Here is a 22,119-nt window from a genome sequence, read left to right as displayed (position 1 = left end):
AAGACAGATTTATGTCTGTGTTAAGACAGATTTATGTCTGTGTTAAGACAGATTTATGTCTGTGTTAAAACAGATTTATGTCTGTGTTAAGACAGATTTATGTCTGTGTTAAGACAGATTTATGTCTGTGTTAAGACAGATTTATGTCTGTGTTAAGACAGATTTATGTCTGTGTTAAGACAGATTTATGTCTGTGTTAAGACAGATTTATGTCTGTGTTAAGACAGATGTATGTCTGTGTTAAGACAGATTTATGTTACTGGCAGAATTAAAATAACACCATTTCATAGCTGTTTCTTAACAGTACGAAGGCTGTCATTTCCAGTCGAAAGAGTAAAACCGAAACCAGTGATCTCGTACCCTGGGTGTTGATGGCATTATGGTATATCATCCTCTGAGAATATATATCTGAGCTCTTATTCCCCTTTGGTACAATATAGAAATGGTCATGTGTGATTTATGCAGGTAAGCCTCCTCAATCGGATCCACGTATGCTAATGTACCGTCTGATTCAGAGGTCCGTACTGACTATTTAGGCTGCAGTTTATTACGTTGTACTCATTTTGTAGGCATTCTCTTTAGTCATTTATACAGAAGAAGCAAAGTGTTACGAAATCTTCCCTGAAAAATGTAAATATATTTTCCTTGGACCTGGGGTCACAAGGTGTCATAAAATCAGAGCAGGTGTTGTCACTTTGGAACATGACTGACAGGAGGATATGGTTCTCTGCTGCCCTCTACTGAAACTAGCAGCTCTGGATGGGCCAGTACCAAATGGTCCTCTAAGCCCTACACCCTGTACCCTACACCCTGTGCCCTACACCCTGTACCCTACACCCTGTGAACTTGTGGAGATCTTAGAATATTTTACAGGTACAGGCAATCTGGTGGTAGCTCCACCTTTCACTCTGATAGGCTAGGTAGAAGCCACCTTTCACTCTGATAGGCTAGGTAGAAGCCACCTTTCACTCTGATAGGCTAGGTAGAAGCCACCTTTCACTCTGATAGGCTAGGTAGAAGCCACCTTTCACTCTGATAGGCTAGGTAGAAGCCACCTTTCACTCTGATAGGGCTAGGTAGAAGCCACCTTTCACTCTGATAGGCTAGGTAGAAACCACCTTTCACTCTGATAGGCTAGGTAGAAGCCACCTTTCACTCTGATAGGGCTAGGTAGAAGTTTCACCATATTGCTTATTCCAATCAAATCCTCTCATATCTCCACAAGTGTATAAGGTTTATGGTTTAAGGGTCGATTTTGGGATTGGACCAGTGTGTGTTTATGGTTATAGAGCTGCAATCCCTCTAGGATTGTCACAAGTTCTCTACTGCCGTGGTAACTGTATAACGATATTATAAAACAAACACAAGAAGAGAATTCAAATTCACATGGGAAGACAATGGAAATAGAATGTCAGAACAAGCTCAAGAAAAAGTGTGCATTACGTCCAGCATTACGTTGGTGACAAAGAACACGTGTAACCAAATTACGTGTCTTAACAAGTGACTTGAACAAGTGACCTGGAGGAACGAATCTCAGGTCCAAATTCAAAAAAAGGGTCAAAAAAATCTGCATGCCGACAACTCGCTGTCATGCATTTTATTTGGTCCTTGACCGACTAACCATCGGTGCCTGGCATACAAACACCCACTGCATGTTGCTCTTCCCACGATTGCATGGTTTTGCGTGGTTTTCTCTACTGTTGGGCTTGGTGGCATGCGAAGCCCAAATGTAATGTACTGTTTCCTTTCTCCCAGTTTCAGGCAGCGTTCCTAATCTCATTCTCTCTCCCTTTCCTTTAACTCATCGCCATTTGGCAGTTGCGGACACCCCTACTCCGCCTCCCCCTCCTCCGCCCGATGACCTGCCCATGTTTGATGAAGCTCCTCCCCCTCCTCCACCACCGCCAGTTGACTACGAGGAACAGGAAGCGGCTGTAGTTCAGTACAGCGACTCGTATGCGGATGGAGACCCCCAGTGGGCGCCCAAGAGCTACATGCAGAAAGGTGTTCCCCAGGGCTCAATACCGACACCACTCTACTTCACTTCTCCTCCCTACCATACAATTGACACAGATTTATTTCAACTACGCTGAACTAGTCAACTACTTAAGCACATTTTGACACTCAGTAAAATATGTTAAAATCTTCAGGCAACTGTTTCTTACCCGTTGCATCCTAATCCAGTATGCTAAATCTCTCTCTCCCTCTGACGATTTTCCCCCCTCCTCTCTCGTCCTCAGTGGTGGCCATCTACGACTACACTGCGGATAAAAACGACGAGCTGAGCTTCATGGAGGGAGCCGTCATCTACATCATTAAGAAGAACGATGATGGCTGGTACGAGGGAATCAGTAGCGGAGTCACGGGACTGTTCCCCGGCAACTACGTCGAGTCCATCATGCACTAAGCTGACTGATGGGACCGTACTGCTCTCTATTGATTCGGTGTTTCTACTACAGACGTCTGACCTTTCAAAGCACATAGGGAAGTGCTTTTGGATACGACAGAATGTTTGGTCTCTTACTAATCTCAAATAAATCAAATACAAAATATCTATTTACTTTATTTTGGTGGTGTTGTTGTTGGTGGGTTGGGGTGGGGGGGCATAAAGTATATAAAGAAGGAATAGGATAAGGCTGATGATGTAGGGATGTTTTTAAAGACCAGGCGGTGGAGGTTGCTGAGGGGGAGACGGGCTCATAATAATGGCCGGAACGGAGCAAATGGACTGGCGTCAAACACCTGGAAAACCATGTGTTTTGATCCCATTCCTCTGATTCCGCTCCAGCCATTACCACGAGCCCGTCCTCCCCAATTAAGGTGCCACCAACCTCCTTTGAGACCAGGGTAACACTAGCTGAAGGACATCCTTTCCTTTAAGTGTACTTCCTTGTTTACATATGCACGACATAACATCTGACCCAACTATTCATCTATTGACCTACACATTTCTCATGCACTTATATTAAAGTATTAATGTCTTTATGAGTGTATCACGAGTATTATGCTATATGGAGACGGTTTGTCAGACGGTATGCAATGCATATGTAAACAGTAGGCGATCACGTGTAGACCTTCAGTGGAAGTGCTACTACTGTTAACTGTATATAATGTGAGCTGCAGCCTGTTGGGTGTCTGTAGTGTAAATTCAGTGAATGTCAATCGCAGTATCTCAAGCAGGCTACTTACCACACACACATGCAAATGTCCTACAGAAGATTCTGTTTGATTTACTTCATTATTTTTTTACATTTATTTTACTTTTTTTGACAATACAAAAACTTATTATAGACAAAAACAATAGACAACTCAACATTTACATCCACACAATGACAAACATGACTGACCTCACTCTTGGTCAGACCCACCACCTCACCCATCCTGCCAGTCATCCCCTGCCAGTCTCCAGTGCAAAACTTTTTGCCATATAGCTTCAAACTGCACTATTCTGCCTCTCTCTGTTGCCCAAATTGTTCAATATTTAGATAACGCATTTGATTCATTCATTTAACTTTTTTATTTTATGATTTGACAAAAAAAAATACAACTACAAAAGTTATAATCAGAAGCCTGATCCATTTTGGGTTTTTAAATTTTAAATCTTATTTATCTTTTTATGATTAACAAAACCTTTAATTTCTGTTTCATTTCAGTCGTTCCTGAAGTCTGAGCGTAAAGCAAAATCTAATAAAAATGTATAACCTCTGTTTAATTATGCTTCCATTTTGTTGAAATACTCACATTCAATTTAGGCTTTTATTATTTTTTTCTATGGATTAAATTGTCTAGACACAAGGCATTCTGGGACTTGGTTTTATTTTCAAAATGCTCTAAATTTGTCTTTAAACATATTAAATTGCCATATTCTTTCATCTGGTAATGCCGTGAAAAGCACCACCATGTCGTCGTGACTCCCAGTTTGAATGACTCATTTCCCCTCTTCACTATTTAGAGTTCCACCACCATGTCGTCGTGACTCCCAGTTTGAATGACTCATTTCCCCTCTTCACTATTTAGAGTTCCACCACCATGTCGTCGTGACTCCCAGTTTGAATGACTCATTTCCCATCTTCACTATTTAGAGTTCCACCACCATGTCGTCGTGACTCCCAGTGTGAATGACTCATTTCCCATCTTCACTATTTAGAGTTCCACCACCATGTCGTCGTGACTCCCAGTTTGAATGACTCATTTCCCCTCTTCACTATTTAGAGTTCCACCACCATGTCGTCGTGACTCCCAGTTTGAATGACTCATTTCCCCTCTTCACTATTTAGAGTTCCACCACCATGTCGTCGTGACTCCCAGTGTGAATGACTCATTTCCCATCTTCACTATTTAGAGTTCCACCACCATGTCGTCGTGACTCCCAGTTTGAATGACTCATTTCCCCTCTTCACTATTTAGAGTTCCACCACCATGTCGTCGTGACTCCCAGTTTGAATGACTCATTTCCCCTCTTCACTATTTAGAGTTCCACCACCATGTCGTCGTGACTCCCAGTTTGAATGACTCATTTCCCCTCTTCACTATTTAGAGTTCCACCACCATGTCGTCGTGACTCCCAGTGTGAATGACTCATTTCCCATCTTCACTATTTAGAGTTCCACCACCATGTCGTCGTGACTCCCAGTGTGAATGACTCATTTCCCCTCTTCACTATTTAGAGTTCCACCACCATGTCGTCGTGACTCCCAGTTTGAATGACTCATTTCCCATCTTCACTATTTAGAGTTCCACCACCATGTCGTCGTGACTCCCAGTGTGAATGACTCATTTCCCATCTTCACTATTTAGAGTTCCACCACCATGTCGTCGTGACTCCCAGTTTGAATGACTCATTTCCCCTCTTCACTATTTAGAGTTCCACCACCATGTCGTCGTGACTCCCAGTTTGAATGACACATTTCCCCTCTTCACTATTTAGAGTTCCACCACCATGTCGTCGTGACTCCCAGTTTGAATGACTCATTTCCCCTCTTCACTATTTAGAGTTCCACCACCAGTTTGAATGACACATTTCCCCTCTTCACTATTTAGAGTTCCACCACCATGTCGTCGTGACTCCCAGTTTGAATGACACATTTCCCCTCTTCACTATTTAGAGTTCCACCACCAGTTTGAATGACACATTTCCCCTCTTCACTATTTAGAGTTCCACCACCATGTCGTCGTGACTCCCAGTTTGAATGACTCATTTCCCATCTTCACTATTTAGAGTTCCACCACCATGTCGTCGTGACTCCCAGTTTGAATGACTCATTTCCCATCTTCACTATTTAGAGTTCCACCACCATGTCGTCGTGACTCCCAGTTTGAATGACACATTTCCCATCTTCACTATTTAGAGTTCCACCACCATTTCAAGAAACGTTGTAGTACATGTCTAATCTGAACAAAATTATTTATCTGTAGGTATTTTTTGGGTGATCAAAGTATTTAATGTAAACAGTAACGGATTATGATCCATTGTTCTTCATGCCGTGTTAGTGGGCTTAGTTTTCAAAACTGTTTTGTCATGTTCATTAAAAAAAAAAAAAAACTTGTAAAAAGCTGCCATTTGACTATTCTGTGATACTGGTGACCAATATGTCATCTCATATACCTCAGTCTTCACATAGATCAAAAGAGAAAAAAACCTAGATCACATCGTTTTAGAACGGTCATAGTTTTTAAACACGTAATGGTTTGGTTTTATAACTCAGGTCTGGTTAAGTTGCTCTTCTATCGTTCCAAATTGACCCCAACCACTTTGTCCATACTCATCTATGACTGTAGCCCCCCCCCCCCCCATCTCTTACATTTGAATTACATTTGACTATCGATCCATCGATGACAATTCAGGTTGGTGTTTTCATTGGTTGAAAGAGGTTAACGCGGCAGCCTTTCCGCAACAGTTCCTACATGTTCCGTCTTTCCTGTCCATCAACAAGGAAGTAAACTGTGTTTAACCCCCTTTTCCATTTCAGGATATAGCAGCTAATGCCGTGTTATAGTCAACATATACAAGTGTTCCAACTCAATGGGTAGCAATATCAAAGCTCTGCCCGTAATGTGTATATATGTTCATTTTTGTTTGTATGTACAGCCTTTTATAATAAACCATTCTCCTACATACAACCCAGTGGTGTGGTGATTGAGAATGAAAACAGAAAGGGTAGAGACTTGACTTCCAAAAAAAATAAACGTGATTTAATTTGAGTACAGTGATTGTGAATGTTAAGGCCTTGATTGTTATCAAGCACTTGATACAGGAAGCTACCTACAGGAAGCACTTAATACAGGAAGCACTTAATACAGGAAGCACCTACAATATAATAACATTCTCTAATTGGTACGAGTCACCATAACAAAAGTTTGGCATTTGTGCGGTACGGACGGATCTTCGAGCAATGTCTTAACACACACATATCACAATGACACTTCATCATGGAATTAAAATTATTCTGCAGTGGCCATTCCGTCCCAAACCTTAAAGAGCAATGTCACCTGTCTTTGATGCCCAAATACAATCTGCCAGTTCAAGGTGGGTGGGGGGGCTGCAGTTACAGTACTGTATACAATGAACATTTGATAATTCAGTGATTTGTTTTAATTTTTTTAACAATGATCTTGGAGGATCTGTGTCAAATCCTCACTGACATGCCATTTTATCGTTTTGAAGTCCAATTGAAGAATAGGTGGGGGGGTTTAGTTCAGAAACCTTTTTTCAGGCGAGGCGGAGAGGGGGGGGGGTCCCCGCAGGACCGGCATTGAAAACCCCCTGGCGTCAATAACACATTCTTTGTTCCGTGAGCCCTTCAGTGTTTTCCCCAGAGGAAAGGAAGATATAGGACATGTGAAGCAGTGCATCTCAGAAGTCATTCCTGAAGAACCTGTGTATGCACACTTTAGTTCCACCTTTATCTCAGTTCAGTAAAAAATAAACGGAATAAACCGTGCTCCATCAGGACCCACTGGGAATATCACTGATGAACCCCCCCCCACCAATGGGGTGGCCTTCCACAGGTACAAGTAGCTGCCTGAAGTGACGAGTGGGGGCTCACTTGTCACGGGTAAGGACCATCTGGGTGAGCCTGATTAGGGCGTCCCGCTCCAGAGAGGGCCTGAGCAAACTGATCTGCCGGATAGCCTCTTGGCAGTAGTGCTGGGCCAGGTAGTTGGTCTGATCCACACCCTCACTCTGAGGGCAGGACAAACAGGAGGGTGAGTCAGGGTGCTTTCTAACAGGTCTGTTGTAATAGCTACATGATCCTAGGTCCAATACTATTTCTATACTGGGTTTATATTCTGATGAAGGCCAAAACGCAATGTTTCTGGCGTCCCTCCACCTAGCGACCCCCCAATGTTTCTGACGTCCCTCCACCTAGCGACCCCCAATGTTTCTGGCGTCCCTCCACCTAGCGACCCCCAATGTTTCTGGCGTCCCTCCACCTAGCGACCCCCAATGTTTCTGGCGTCCCTCCACCTAGCGACCCCCAATGTTTCTGGCGTCCCTCCACCTAGCGACCCCCAATGTTTGACGTCCCTCCACCTAGCGACCCCCCCAATGTTTCTGACGTCCCTCCACCTAGCGACCGCCCAATGTTTCTGACGTCCCTCCACCTAGCGACCCCCAATGTTTGACGTCCCTCCACCTAGCGACCCCCAATGTTTGACGTCCCTCCACCTAGCGACCCCCCCAATGTTTCCGACGTCCCTCCACCTAGCGACCGCCCAATGTTTCTGACGTCCCTCCACCTAGCGACCCCCCCAATGTTACTGGCGTCCCTCCACCTAGCGACCCCAAATGTTTCCGGCGTCCCTCCACCTAGCGACCCCAAATGTTTCTGGCGTCCCTCCACCTAGCGACCCACAATGTTTCTGGCGTCCCTCCACCTAGCGACCCACAATGTTTCCGGCGTCCCTCCACCTAGCGACCCCCAATGTTTCCGGCGTCCCTCCACCTAGCGACCCACAATGTTTCTGGCGTCCCTCCACCTAGCGACCGCCCAATGTTTCCGGCGTCCCTCCACCTAGCGACCCCCAATGTTTCCGGCGTCCCTCCACCTAGCGACCCCCAATGTTTCTGGCGTCCCTCCACCTAGCGACCCCCAATGTTTCTGACGTCCCTCCACCTAGCGACCCCCCCAATGTTTGACGTCCCTCCACCTAGCGACCCCCAATGTTTCTGGCGTCCCTCCACCTAGCGACCCCCAATGTTTCTGGCGTCCCTCCACCTAGCGACCCCCCCCAATGTTTCTGACGTCCCTCCACCTAGCGACCCACAATGTTTCTGGCGTCCCTCCACCTAGCGACCCCCAATGTTTCCGGCGTCCCTCCACCTAGCGACCCCCAATGTTTCCGGCGTCCCTCCACCTAGCGACCCCCAATGTTTCCGGCGTCACTCCACCTAGCGACCCCCAATGTTTCTGACGTCCCTCCACCTAGCGACCCCAAATGTTTCCGACGTCCCTCCACCTAGCGACCCCCAATGTTTCCGACGTCCCTCCACCTAGCGACCCCCAATGTTTCCGACGTCCCTCCACCTAGCGACCCCCAATGTTTCCGACGTCACTCCACCTAGCGACCCCCAATGTTTCTGACGTCCCTCCACCTAGCGACCCCAAATGTTTCCGACGTCCCTCCACCTAGCGACCCCCAATGTTTCTGACGTCCCTCCACCTAGCGACCCCAAATGTTTCCGACGTCCCTCCACCTAGCGACCCCCAATGTTTCTGACGTCCCTCCACCTAGCGACCCACAATGTTTCCGACGTCCCTCCACCTAGCGACCCACAATGTTTGACGTCCCTCCACCTAGCGACCCACAATGTTTCTGACGTCCCTCCACCTAGCGACCCACAATGTTTCTGACGTCCCTCCACCTAGCGACCCACAATGTTTCTGACGTCCCTCCACCTAGCGACCCACAATGTTTCTGACGTCCCTCCACCTAGCGACCGCCAATGTTTCTGACGTCCCTCCACCTAGCGACCGCCCAATGTTTCTTACCTCCTGGACATACTGCCAGGCACGAGCGACATCTCCACTGGAGCTGAACCGCCTCATGATCATACCATGCAGCTCAGGAAACTAGAGAGAGAGAGCGTTAAGACAGACCGTCACAGACTACACAAATCAGACATATGTGAAGCCAGGACTCCATGGAAAACAATTGTTACTGAGTGGACTATTCCGGCTTAATAAATAACATGAATGAAAGGAATCGACAGCGAGTGGACAAAACATTAAGAACGGTCTTTCCATGACAGACTGACCAGGTGAAAGCTATGATCCCTTATTGGATGTCACTTGTTATATCCAATCAGACGAAGGGGAGGAGACGGGTTAAAGAAAGACGTTTAAAGCCTCGAGACAATTGAGACAAAAGATCCAAGTGCTTTTTTGAACAGAGTACGGTAGTAGGAGCCAGGCACAGCGGGGTTTGTGTCAAGAACTGCATCACTGCTGTGGTTATCCACACTCAACCGTTTCCCGTGTGTATCAAGAATGGTCCACCACACCAAAGGACATCCTGTCAACTTGACACAACTGTGGGGAAGCATTGGAGTCAACATGGGCCAACATCCCTGTGGAACGCTCTCGACACCTTGTAGAGTCCACACCCCGACGAATTGAGGCTGTTCTGAGGACAAAAAGGGGGTGCAGCCCAATATTAGAAACGTGTTCCTAATGTTTTGTACACTCAGTGTATATTGAACAGTCCCTGTGATTCAACCTAGAAATGAGAAAAATAGACAGTGACCAAGTGAGTCAACGCCAACATCCCAAATGGCACCCTATGCCCTATATAGTGCACTACTTTAGACCAGAGCCCTATGGCACCCTATATAGTGCACTACTTTAGACCAGAGCCCTATGGCACCCTATATAGTGCACTACTTTAGACCAGAGCCCTATGGCACCCTATGCCCTATATTGTGCACTAGTTTAGACACACACACACACCTGTTGGCAGGCAAACAGGACGGGTCCGGTGGCCAGACCCAGCTTGAGGTCTGTAGCTGAAGGCTTTCCTAGTTGGCTGGCACACGCTGTGTAGTCAAGCACATCATCCACCAGCTAGAACACACACACACACACACTCTCTTCAATAACTTACACATTTCAATGTTAAATACATTCCTCAAAAAAGGAAAAATAAGCACATTAAAATGATTCAAATGGCACCCATTGATTCAAGAGGCATAAAACTAAATATTATGAAATGTACCTGGAAGGCGATGCCTACGTTCCTCCCATACTGGAAGGCTATTTCATGAACCTCCGGATCGGAGTTCACTAGAATGGATACCTTGAAAATGGACAAGACTCGCCCAGTCAACCCAAACCTATTCAGTTGGGCAACACGAGACTTCCTGGAAGTCTGCATTATTTGTGTGGAGATAGAACGTACATACAGCTTTACAACTGTTGGCGATAAGACTGGCAGTCTTCTTAAACGTCTTGTCCAGGTAGTGTTTGAATCGCTCCTTCTCATCTTCTTTGGAGCCCAGCTGCATGAACTCACCTGGAACAGCAGCAAATATGTTAGTGTGAACAGAGAGAGAGAGACAGACACAGAGAGAGAGAGACAGACACAGAGAGAGAGAGACAGACACACAGACACAGAGACAGACACACAGAGACAGACACACAGAGACAGACACAGAGAGAGAGAGACAGAGAGAGAGAGAGACACAGAGAGAGAGAGACAGACACACAGAGACAGACACAGAGAGAGAGAGACAGACACAGAGAGAGAGAGACAGACACACAGAGACAGACACAGAGAGAGAGAGAGACACAGAGAGAGAGAGACAGACACACAGAGACAGACAGAGAGAGAGAGACAGACACACAGAGACAGACAGAGAGAGAGAGACAGACACAGAGAGAGAGAGACAAACACACAGAGACAGACACACAGAGACAGAGACACAGACACAGACACAGACACAGAGACACAGAGACACAGAGACACAGAGACAGACACAGAGAGACAGAGACACAGAGACACAGACACACAGACACACAGACACACAGAGACACAGACACACAGACACACAGACACACAGAGACACAGAGACACAGAGACACAGAGACACAGAGACACAGAGACACAGACACACAGAGACACAGAGACACAGACACACAGAGACACAGAGACACAGAGACACAGAGACACAGAGACACAGACACACAGAGACACAGAGACACAGAGACACAGAGACACAGACACACAGAGACACAGAGACACAGAGACACAGAGACACAGACACACAGAGACACAGAGACACAGAGACACAGAGACACAGAGACACAGAGACACAGAGACACAGACACACAGAGACACAGAGACACAGAGACACAGACACAGAGAGAGAGAGACAGACACACAGAGACAGACACACAGAGACAGACACACAGAGACAGACACACAGAGACAGACACACAGAGACAGACACACAGAGACAGACACACAGAGACAGACACAGAGAGAGAGAGACAGACACACAGAGACAGACACACAGAGACAGACACACAGAGACAGACACAGAGAGACAGACACAGAGAGAGAGAGACAGACACACAGAGACAGACACAGAGAGACAGACACACAGAGACAGACACACAGAGACAGACACACAGAGACAGACACACAGAGACAGACACACAGAGACAGACACACAGAGACAGACACAGAGACACAGAGACAGAGACAGAGACAGAGACAGAGACAGAGACAGAGACACAGAGACAGACACAGAGACAGACACAGAGACAGACACAGAGACACACAGAGACACAGACACATAGAGACAGACACATAGAGACAGACACACAGAGACAGACACAGAGAGAGAGAGACAGAGAGAGAGAGACAGACACAGAGAGAGAGAGACAGACACAGAGAGAGAGAGACAGACACAGAGAGAGAGAGACAGACACAGACACAGAGACACAGACACACAGACACACAGACACACAGAGACACAGAGACACAGACACACAGAGACACAGAGACACAGAGACACAGAGACACAGAGACACAGAGACACAGAGACACAGAGACACAGAGACACAGACACACAGAGACACAGAGACACAGAGACACAGAGACACAGAGACACAGAGACACAGAGACACAGAGACACAGAGACACAGAGACACAGAGACACAGAGACACAGAGACACAGAGACACAGAGACACAGAGACACAGAGACACAGAGACACAGAGACACAGACACACAGAGACACAGAGACACAGAGACACAGACACACAGAGACACAGAGACACAGAGACACAGAGACACAGACACACAGAGACACAGAGACACAGAGACACAGAGACACAGAGACACAGAGACACAGAGACACAGACACACAGACACACAGACACACAGACACACAGACACACAGACACACAGAGACAGACACAGAGAGAGAGAGACAGACACAGAGAGAGAGAGACAGACACACAGAGACAGACACACAGAGACAGACACACAGAGACAGACACACAGAGACAGACACACAGAGACAGACACACAGAGACAGACACACAGAGACAGACACACAGAGACAGACACAGAGAGAGAGAGACAGAGAGAGAGAGACAGACACACAGAGACAGACACACAGAGACAGACACACAGAGACAGACACACAGAGACAGACACAGAGAGAGAGAGACAGACACACAGAGACAGACACACAGAGACAGACACACAGAGACAGACACACAGAGACAGACACACAGAGACAGAGACACAGAGACACAGAGACACAGAGACACAGAGACACAGAGACACAGAGACACAGAGACAGACACAGAGACAGACACAGAGACAGACACAGAGACAGACACAGAGACAGACACAGAGACAGACACAGAGACAGACACAGAGACAGACACAGAGACAGACACAGAGACAGACACAGAGACAGACACAGAGACAGACACAGAGACACAGACACACAGAGACACAGACACACAGACACACAGAGACACAGAGACACAGACACACAGACACACAGACACACAGACACACAGACACACAGACACACAGACACACAGACACACAGACACACAGAGACAGACACACAGAGACAGAGACAGACACACACACAGAGACAGAGACACAGAGACAGAGACACAGAGACAGAGACACAGAGACAGACACACAGAGACAGACACACAGAGACAGACACACAGAGACAGAGACAGACACACAGAGACAGAGACAGACACACAGAGACAGAGACAGACACACAGAGACAGAGACAGACACACAGAGACAGACACACAGAGACAGACACACAGAGACAGAGACACAGAGACAGAGACACAGAGACAGAGACACAGAGACAGAGACACAGAGACAGAGACAGAGACACAGAGACAGAGACACAGAGACAGAGACAGACACACAGAGACAGACACACAGAGACAGACACACAGAGACAGACACAGAGAGAGAGAGACAGACACAGAGAGACAGACACACAGAGACAGAGACAGACACAGAGACAGACACAGAGACAGAGACAGAGACAGAGACAGAGACAGAGACAGAGACAGAGACAGAGACAGAGACACAGAGACACAGAGACAGAGACACAGAGACACAGAGACACAGAGACAGAGACAGAGACACACAGACAGAGACACACAGAGACAGAGACACACAGAGACAGAGACACACAGAGACAGAGACACACAGAGACAGAGACACAGAGACAGAGACACACAGAGACAGAGACACACAGAGACAGAGACACACAGAGACAGAGACACACAGAGACAGAGACACACAGAGACAGAGACACACAGAGACAGAGACACACAGAGACAGAGACACACAGAGACAGAGACACACAGAGACAGAGACACACAGAGACAGAGACACACAGAGACAGAGACACACAGAGAGACACACAGAGAGACACACAGAGACACACAGAGAGACACAGAGAGACACAGAGAGACACAGAGACACAGAGACACAGAGAGAGACAGAGAGAGAGACAGAGAGAGAGACAGAGAGAGAGACAGAGAGAGACAGAGAGAGAGACAGAGAGAGAGACAGAGAGAGAGACAGAGAGAGAGACAGAGAGAGAGACAGAGAGAGAGACAGAGAGAGACAGAGAGACACAGAGACACACAGAGACACACAGAGAGACAGAGAGAGAGACAGAGAGAGAGACAGAGAGAGAGACAGAGAGAGAGACAGAGAGAGAGACAGAGAGAGAGACAGAGAGAGAGACAGAGAGAGAGACAGAGAGAGAGACAGAGAGAGAGACAGAGAGAGAGACAGAGAGAGAGACAGAGAGAGAGACAGAGAGAGAGACAGAGAGAGACAGAGAGAGACAGAGAGAGACAGAGAGAGACAGAGAGAGACAGAGAGAGACAGAGAGAGACAGAGAGAGACAGAGAGAGACAGAGAGAGACAGAGAGAGACAGAGACAGACAGAGACAGACAGAGACAGACAGAGACAGACAGAGACAGACAGAGACAGAGACACAGAAAGAGAGAGACAGAGACACAGAAAGAGAGAGACACAGAAAGAGAGAGACACAGAGAGAGAGAGACAGAGAGAGTTTCATATACACTTTGGTAATCTTAAAACCAAAATAACATTCATGACTCATTTCCCCTTACAGAATCAGAAGCGTTACAACCTCTCGATAGTAAAGGAGCAGGTAAGGTACCAAACTGATAATCTAGTGTATTTCTGTTTAAAAAGGTATACACTAACTAACAGACAGATAAAAATCAACTGTATGAAACTGAAATGGACTGCATATATTGTGCAATGTGTCAGACAGGCAGGATCTGAACCAAGGTCTCCCATGGGAGAAACTAGAGTCCTAACCATTACAAGAGGTGATTACCTCTTTGGGCGATGGTTGATGTAACAGTATAACTTTAGTCCGTCCCCTCGCCCCAACCCGGGCGCGAACCAGGGACCCTCTGCACACAACAACAGTCACCCACGAAGCATCGTTACCCATCGCTCCACAAAAGCCACGGCCCTTGCAGAGCAAAGGGGACCAACTACTTCAAGGTCTCAGAGCGGGTGAGGTCACCGATTGAAACGCTATTAGCGCGCACCACCGCTAACTAGCTAGCCGTTTCACATCGGTTACACTGACACTGATTTTGAAGTCGCGAGCAGGGCTACCTTATCACGAGACCGTCTCATGTGTCCTTACCTCGCACCAGATCCTCCATGACCTGAGACAGGACTGACACCACTGTGTTGTTCCCGATACGGGCCAGAGCCATGGAGGCTGCCGAGAGGATGAAGTCTCCAGCTAAAATGGCCTGGGAATAAGAGAACACATACAGTCACATGATCTTACACCTAGTAAAAGGGTGTATTAGTTTGTCATAAGATGCATTACAGAAAAGTGATAGTATTGCACCTTCAAGAGAACTTGGGGCCATTTCATATGACCTTTTTTTCCTCTCTCAATAGCATATGTTGCAGTTGAGTATCTTAGTGTAGTGTGTGTGTATGACAACATGACTGGCTACTGCTAACAGACAAACCCCGTTCGGAGGACTCGGGCTAACCTTTCTCTCGCCCCACACTTCGTTGATAGTGGTCTTCCCCCGCCGCTTGTCCGAGCCGTCGATGACGTCATCGTGGACCAGGCTGGCAGTGTGGATCATCTCAGAGATCATAGCTATGGATCGCTGATCTGGGAGCAGATCTCTAGAGAGAGAGAAGCAGAGAGAGGGGGAGGGGGTAGAGAGAGAGAGAGAGAGAAACAGAGCGAGGGGGTAGAGAGAGAGAGAGAGAGAGAAACAGAGAGAAACAGAGAGGGGGAGGGGGTAGAGAGAGAGAGAAATAGAGAGGGCATAGTTATACCCTTCTCACATCACTAATATGGGCAGCCTGAATTAATTAGTTTATGAAATGTTTACTGCAATGATATAGTATATGCATGATTAATTAAGACTAACACAGCCATCTCCTGTAACAAAGTCAACAACAACAAATCTAACAGCCTATCTTCCCTTTCTAATCTGTGTATTCTCCCCAGACGTGTGTGACAAGTTGTTCCTGGTGTGTGTCTGATACTGTACGTTTCCTTAGCATAGTGTGTCACCCAGGTCTGTCTCCTTGTAACCCATTAGTAGCCTCGTGCGACCATCCTGATCTCGCAAGCTTCCATTCTCTTCTGCTAGTGAAACTAAACGAGAGCCGTCGGGATGACGGATCAGGCTACATGCTATCAAGCATGTAGGGGCGGCAGGTAGCCTAGTGGTTAGAGTGTAGGGGCGGCAGGTAGCCTAGTGGTTAGAGTGTAGGGGCGGCAGGTATCCTAGTGGTTAGAGTGTAGAGGCGGCAGGAAGCCTAGTGGTTAGAGTGTAGAGGTGGCAGGTATCCTAGTGGTTAGAGTGTAGAGGTGGCAGGTAGCCTAGTGGTTAGAGTGTAGAGGTGGCAGGTAGCCTAGTGGTTAGAGTGTAGAGGTGGCAGGAAGCCTAGTGGTTAGAGTGTAGAGGTGGCAGGTAGCCTAGTGGTTAGAGTGTAGAGGTGGCAGGTAGCCTAGTGGTTAGAGTGTAGAGGCGGCAGATAGTCTAGTGGTTAGAGTGTAGAGGTGGCAGGAAGCCTAGTGGTTAGAGTGTAGAGGTGGCAGGTATCCTAGTGGTTAGAGTGTAGGGGTGGTAGGTAGCCTAGTGGTTAGAGTGTAGAGGAGGCAGGTAGCCTAGTGGTTAGAGTGTAGGGGCGGCAGGTAGCCTAGTGGTTAGAGTGTAGAGGTGGCAGGTAGTCTAGTGGTTAGAGTGTAGGGGCGGCAGGTAGCCTTGTGGTTAGAGTGTAGGGGCGGCAGGTAGCCTTGTGGTTAGAGTGTAGGGGCGGCAGGTAGCCTTGTGGTTAGAGTGTAGGGGCGGCAGGTGGCCTTGTGGTTAGAGTGTAGGGGCGGCAGGTGGCCTAGTGGTTAGAGTGTAGGGGCGGCAGGTGGCCTAGTGGTTAGAGTGTAGAGGAGGCAGGTAGCCTAGTGGTTAGAGTGTAGAGGTGGCAGGTAGTGGTTAGAGTGTAGAGGTGGCAGGTAGCCTAGTGGTTAGAGTGTAGAGGTGGCAGGTAGTGGTTAGAGTGTAGAGGTGGCAGGTAGTGGTTAGAGTGTAGAGGAGGCAGGTGGCAGGTAGCCTAGTGGTTAGAGTGTAGAGGTGGCAGGTAGCCTAGTGGTTAGAGTGTAGAGGTGACAGGTAGCCTAGTGGTTAGAGTGTAGAGGTGGCAGGTGGCAGGTAACCTAGTGGTTAGAGTGTAGAGGTGACAGGTAGCCTAGTGGTTAGAGTGTAGAGGTGGTAGGTAGCCTAGTGGTTAGAGTGTAGAGGTGGTAGGTAGCCTAGTGGTTAGAGTGTAGAGGTGACAGGGAGTCTAGTGGTTAGAGTGTAGAGGTGGCAGGTATCCTAGTGGTTAGAGTGTAGAGGTGGCAGGTAGCCTAGTGGTTAGAGTGTAGAGGTGGCAGGTAGCCTAGTGGTTAGAGTGTAGAGGTGGCAGGTAGCCTAGTGGTTAGAGTGTAGGGGTGGCAGGTAGCCTAGTGGTTAGAGTGTAGGGGTGGCAGGTAGCCTAGTGGTTAGAGTGTAGAGGTGGCAGGTAGCCTAGTGGTTAGAGTGTAGAGGTGGCAGGTAGCCTAGTGGTTAGAGTGTAGGGGTGGCAGGTAGCCTAGTGGTTAGAGTGTAGAGGTGGCAGGTAGCCTAGTGATTAGAGTGTAGAGGTGGCAGGTAGCCTAGTGGTTAGAGTGTAGAGGTGGCAGGTAGTCTAGTGGTTAGAGTGTAGAGGTGGCAGGTAGCCTAGTGGTTAGAGTGTAGGGGTGGCAGGTAGTCTAGGGGTTAGAGTGTAGAGGCGGAAGGTAGCCTAGGGGTTAGAGTGTAGAGGCGGCAGGTAGCCTAGCGGGTAGAGTGTAGAGGCGGCAGGTAGCCTAGCGGTTAGAGTGTAGAGGCGGCAGGTAGCCTAGCGGTTAGAGTGTAGAGGCGGCAGGTAGCCTAGTGGTTAGAGCGTGGAGGCGGCAGGTAGCCTAGTGGTTAGAGCGTAGAGGCGGCAGGTAGCCTAGCGGTTAGAGTGTAGAGGCGGCAGGTAGCCTAGCGGTTAGAGTGTAGAGGCGGCAGGTAGCCTAGCGGTTAGAGTGTAGAGGCGGCAGGTAGCCTAGGGGTTAGTAACCGAAAGGTTGCTGAAACGAATCCCCCGAGCTGACAAGATACAAATCTGTCGTTCTGCCCGTGAACAAGGCAGCTGGTCTACCGGGGAACAGTGGGTTGTCATTGTAAATAATAATTTGTTCTTAACTGACTTGCCTAGTTAAATAAAAGGTTAAATAAAATACAAAAAATACCTGGTAATGCATACTACCTACCTAGTTGACTAGGCTGCACCCAGGATAATGTCTTACCCGTCTCGGTTGCTGTGACTATTGCAGGCCCGGGCCATTAGCACCACTATCATGGGTCGGAAAGCCTTGCCCTTCCCGTCAAAATAGTAGTCACATAAGGACTTCAACTCTGATTTGGACACAAAAAGTTCCTGTGAAGCCCAGAAAATACATCTATATTACAATTAGGTTATGAAATCACTAACAATAGTCTGATGAGTTATATAAGAAAGCCACTGTAGACATGCTACGTCACAATAATACATTTCATTTATAGCGCACTTTTCATCGGAAAAAAACTAATCTCAAATGACTTACCTTCTTGATATCATCGTACAAATTATTCAAGTCTTTTTGGGCTAGAGTGAAGGGGTCCTTCAACTTGGCATCGCTGTGTATCCTTTTGCAGCCATGAGGCTTCGGTGTGGGGTAAAGCAACCTTGATTTGTGCCTACAGGGAAATGCACGTCAATTAAAATCATACGTGTAAATTAAAATGCACACAAACACATTAAAATCAGATCTACAGCACATAACAGTTAAATCTCAGACTCACCTTGTCAGAATAGAGTTGCCTAGTGAGGTTGTGTGTCCAGTCCTTGAGGACAGTCCCTGAAAGAAATCGTTGTCACAAATTAATAAACCTGAGTACCACAACATTACCACACGTAACCTTTAAGTCAGGTGAGTCGTGAGAATTTAAAGCTTTTACTCCGGTTTTTGAAGGACAGCTAGCTACACCGGGGTCTTGTTGAGAGGAGACAGAGCTAACTACACCGAGGTCTAGTTGAAAGGAGACAGAGCTAACTACACCGGGGTCTAGTTGAGAGGAGACAGAGCTAACTACACCGAGGTCTAGTTGAGAGGAGACAGAGCTAACTACACCGGGGTCTAGTTGAGAGGAGACAGAGCTAACTACACCGGGGTCTAGTTGAGAGGAGACAGAGCTAACTACACCGGGGTCTAGTTGAGAGGAGACAGAGCTAACTACACCGAGGTCTAGTTGAAAGGAGACAGAGCTAACTACACCGAGGTCTTGTTGAGAGGAGACAGAGCTAACTACACCGGGGTCTAGTTGAGAGACAGAGCTAACTACACCGGGGTCTAGTTGAAAGGAGACAGAGCTAACTACACCGAGGTCTAGTTGAAAGGAGACAGAGCTAACTACACCGAGGTCTAGTTGAGAGGAGACAGAGCTAACTACACCGGGGTCTAGTTGAGAGGAGACAGAGCTAACTACACCGGGGTCTAGTTGAGAGGAGACAGAGCTAGCTACACCGGGGTCTAGTTGAGAGGAGACAGAGCTAACTACACCGGGGTCTAGTTGAGAGGAGACAGAGCTAGCTACACCAGGGTCTAGTTGAGAGACAGAGCTAGCTACACCGAGGTCTAGTTGAGAGGAGACAGAGCTAGCTACACCGGGGTCTAGTTGAGAGGAGACAGAGCTAGCTACACCGGGGTCTAGTTGAAAGGAGACAGAGCTAACTACACCGAGGTCTAGTTGAAAGGAGACAGAGCTAACTACACCGGGGTCTAGTTGAAAGGAGACAGAGCTAACTACACCGGGGTCTAGTTGAGAGGAGACAGAGCTAACTACACCGAGGTCTAGTTGAGAGACAGAGCTAACTACACCGGGGTCTAGTTGAAAGGAGACAGAGCTAACTACACCGAGGTCTAGTTAAAAGGAGACAGAGCTAACTACACCGGGGTCTAGTTGAGAGGAGACAGAGCTAACTACACCGAGGTCTAGTTGAGAGACAGAGCTAACTACACCGGGGTCTAGTTGAAAGGAGACAGAGCTAACTACACCGAGGTCTAGTTGAAAGGAGACAGAGCTAACTACACCGGGGTCTAGTTGAAAGGAGACAGAGCTAACTACACCGGGGTCTAGTTAAAAGGAGACAGAGCTAACTACACCGGGGTCTAGTTGAGAGGAGACAGAGCTAACTACACCGGGGTCTAGTTGAGAGGAGACAGAGCTAACTACACCGGGGTCTAGTTGAGAGGAGACAGAGCTAACTACACCGAGGTCTAGTTGAGAGGAGACACAGCTAACTACACCGAGGTCTAGTTGAAAGGAGACAGAGCTAACTACACCGGGGTCTAGTTGAGAGGAGACAGAGCTAACTACACCGAGGTCTAGTTGAGAGGAGACAGAGCTAGCTACACCGAGGTCTAGTTGAGAGGAGACAGAGCTAACTACACCGGGGTCTAGTTGAGAGGAGACAGAGCTAGCTACACCGGGGTCTAGTTGAGAGGAGACAGAGCTAGCTACACCGGGGTCTAGTTGAGAGGAGACAGAGCTAGCTACACCGAGGTCTAGTTGAGAGGAGACAGAGCTAACTACACCGAGGTCTAGTTGAGAGGAGACAGAGCTAACTACACCGAGGTCTAGTTGAAAGGAGACAGCTAACTACACCGAGGTCTAGTTGAAAGGAGACAGAGCTAACTACACCGAGGTCTAGTTGAGAGGAGACACAGCTAGCTACACCGGGGTCTAGTTGAGAGGAGACAGAGCTAACTACACCGAGGTCTAGTTGAAAGGAGACAGAGCTAACTACACCGAGGTCTAGTTGAAAGGAGACAGCTAACTACACTGGGGTCTAGTTGAAAGGACAGAGCTAACTACACCGAGGTCTAGTTGAGAGGAGACAGAGCTAACTACACCGAGGTCTAGTTGAGAGACAGAGCTAACTACACCGAGGTCTAGTTGAGAGACAGAGCTAGCTACACCGGGGTCTAGTTGAGAGACAGAGCTAACTACACTGGGGTCTAGTTGAGAGGACCTTCTAGTAACGTTAGGCAGTGAACGTTACACTTGACCAATGTATACTACCCACTGGCAGTTCTGTCTAGTGATAACCTATTGTCTCTAATAGGGTTAAACTAGTGAGATAAATCAAGTGCAAAACGTAGTATCTTTACATAGCAATCCTGTAGTGACATGCAGTGTCTTGACCTTTAACTAAATTGAGACTATGGAACCAACTAACGTCACTGTCAGCTAGAACTACAATCTTGTCAAACTAACAAAAATATTTTAGCCAACTTTATGCCCAGAAAAGCAATGTCATTCATACAATATGGTTTTAGTTAGCTACTACAACTAGAAATAAACGGGACTAAATCACAATATAGCTACACTAAGCCAGCTGTAACTCATTCAATAAGTTCCGTTTTCAGCTTCCATGTCCTCAACTGGTTGACCTTTCTCGAGGTGACAGCAAGCCCGCCCGGTGAAATCTTACCTCATTTCCCGAGCCAGCGACGGTTCCAGTTCCTCGGAGCAACGAGGTAGCATAACTTCCATTAAAACAGCATATGGTTTCTAGTAAACTCGTACTTGTGGCGCCTGTAGTCCACCTCCAACAGTGTCTCCACGGTATCGCCATGTTCCTCCATACACATGCCTGGAAAAGGTTAAAGAACGTGACGCCGGCAGCGGAGCACCGCAAATTACCTTGGTTGACGTCATGGCGTTAAAAATAAGATATCTAGACGTACAGAAACAACCAGCGTTGCCATCAAGTTCGCGGTTTTCCGGCCAAATTTTGCAACTTTGATAACGAAGTTGCGGGTGAAAATGTATTGAGTGCGGGTTGTGGGTTTTTGGGCTACTTCTAAATTGCATGACGTCTTTCTTTAAAAAAACACCTATACACATTATACATATATATAATATACACACACACTGAACAAAAATATAAACACATGTAAAGTGTTGGTCCCATGTTTCATCGACTGAAATAAAA

General features: G+C 47.4%; 2 protein-coding genes across 10 annotated transcripts in view; one reads left to right on the top strand and one right to left on the bottom strand.

The window, feature by feature from the left end:
* The window catches only part of LOC129823243 (abl interactor 1-like), a 131,665-nt gene extending 129,113 nt beyond the window's left edge, over positions 1–2,552 (top strand). For all 7 annotated transcript variants that reach the window (XM_055882136.1, XM_055882137.1, XM_055882140.1 and 4 more), the window contains 2 exons: positions 1,819–2,004; positions 2,241–2,552. In XM_055882136.1, the coding sequence (XP_055738111.1) occupies positions 1,819–2,004; positions 2,241–2,407 (353 nt within the window). In that variant the 3' untranslated portion in view covers positions 2,408–2,552. The remainder of the gene's footprint in view (positions 1–1,818; positions 2,005–2,240) is intronic.
* A 3,618-nt stretch (positions 2,553–6,170) lies between these two features.
* LOC129823245 (all trans-polyprenyl-diphosphate synthase PDSS1-like) lies at positions 6,171–21,943 on the bottom strand. 3 transcript variants are annotated; one of them, XM_055882144.1, is made up of 12 exons: positions 21,872–21,940; positions 21,616–21,777; positions 18,924–18,979; positions 18,686–18,818; positions 18,389–18,519; positions 15,567–15,708; positions 15,203–15,314; positions 10,403–10,512; positions 10,216–10,296; positions 9,951–10,064; positions 8,994–9,074; positions 6,171–7,183 (listed from the first exon to the last, which is right to left on the bottom strand). In XM_055882144.1, exons 1-12 carry the CDS (start codon positions 21,890–21,892, stop codon positions 7,043–7,045), a joined length of 1,284 nt encoding a protein of 427 aa, XP_055738119.1. In that variant the 5' UTR covers positions 21,893–21,940; the 3' UTR covers positions 6,171–7,042. The 3 variants fall into 3 exon arrangements, 2 of the variants coding, with proteins under 2 accessions (XP_055738119.1, XP_055738121.1); XR_008754615.1 differs by having other exon boundaries at positions 7,165–7,183; positions 8,994–9,627; positions 21,872–21,943; XM_055882146.1 differs by lacking the exons at positions 18,686–18,818; positions 18,924–18,979; positions 21,616–21,777; positions 21,872–21,940 and having other exon boundaries at positions 18,353–18,443.
* Positions 21,944–22,119: the final 176 nt, after the last annotated feature.

This window comes from Salvelinus fontinalis, chromosome 25, assembly GCF_029448725.1.
Source record: "Salvelinus fontinalis isolate EN_2023a chromosome 25, ASM2944872v1, whole genome shotgun sequence".
NCBI classification, from domain to species: domain Eukaryota; kingdom Metazoa; phylum Chordata; class Actinopteri; order Salmoniformes; family Salmonidae; genus Salvelinus; species Salvelinus fontinalis.
This window is presented reverse-complemented; position numbering and strand designations above follow the sequence as displayed.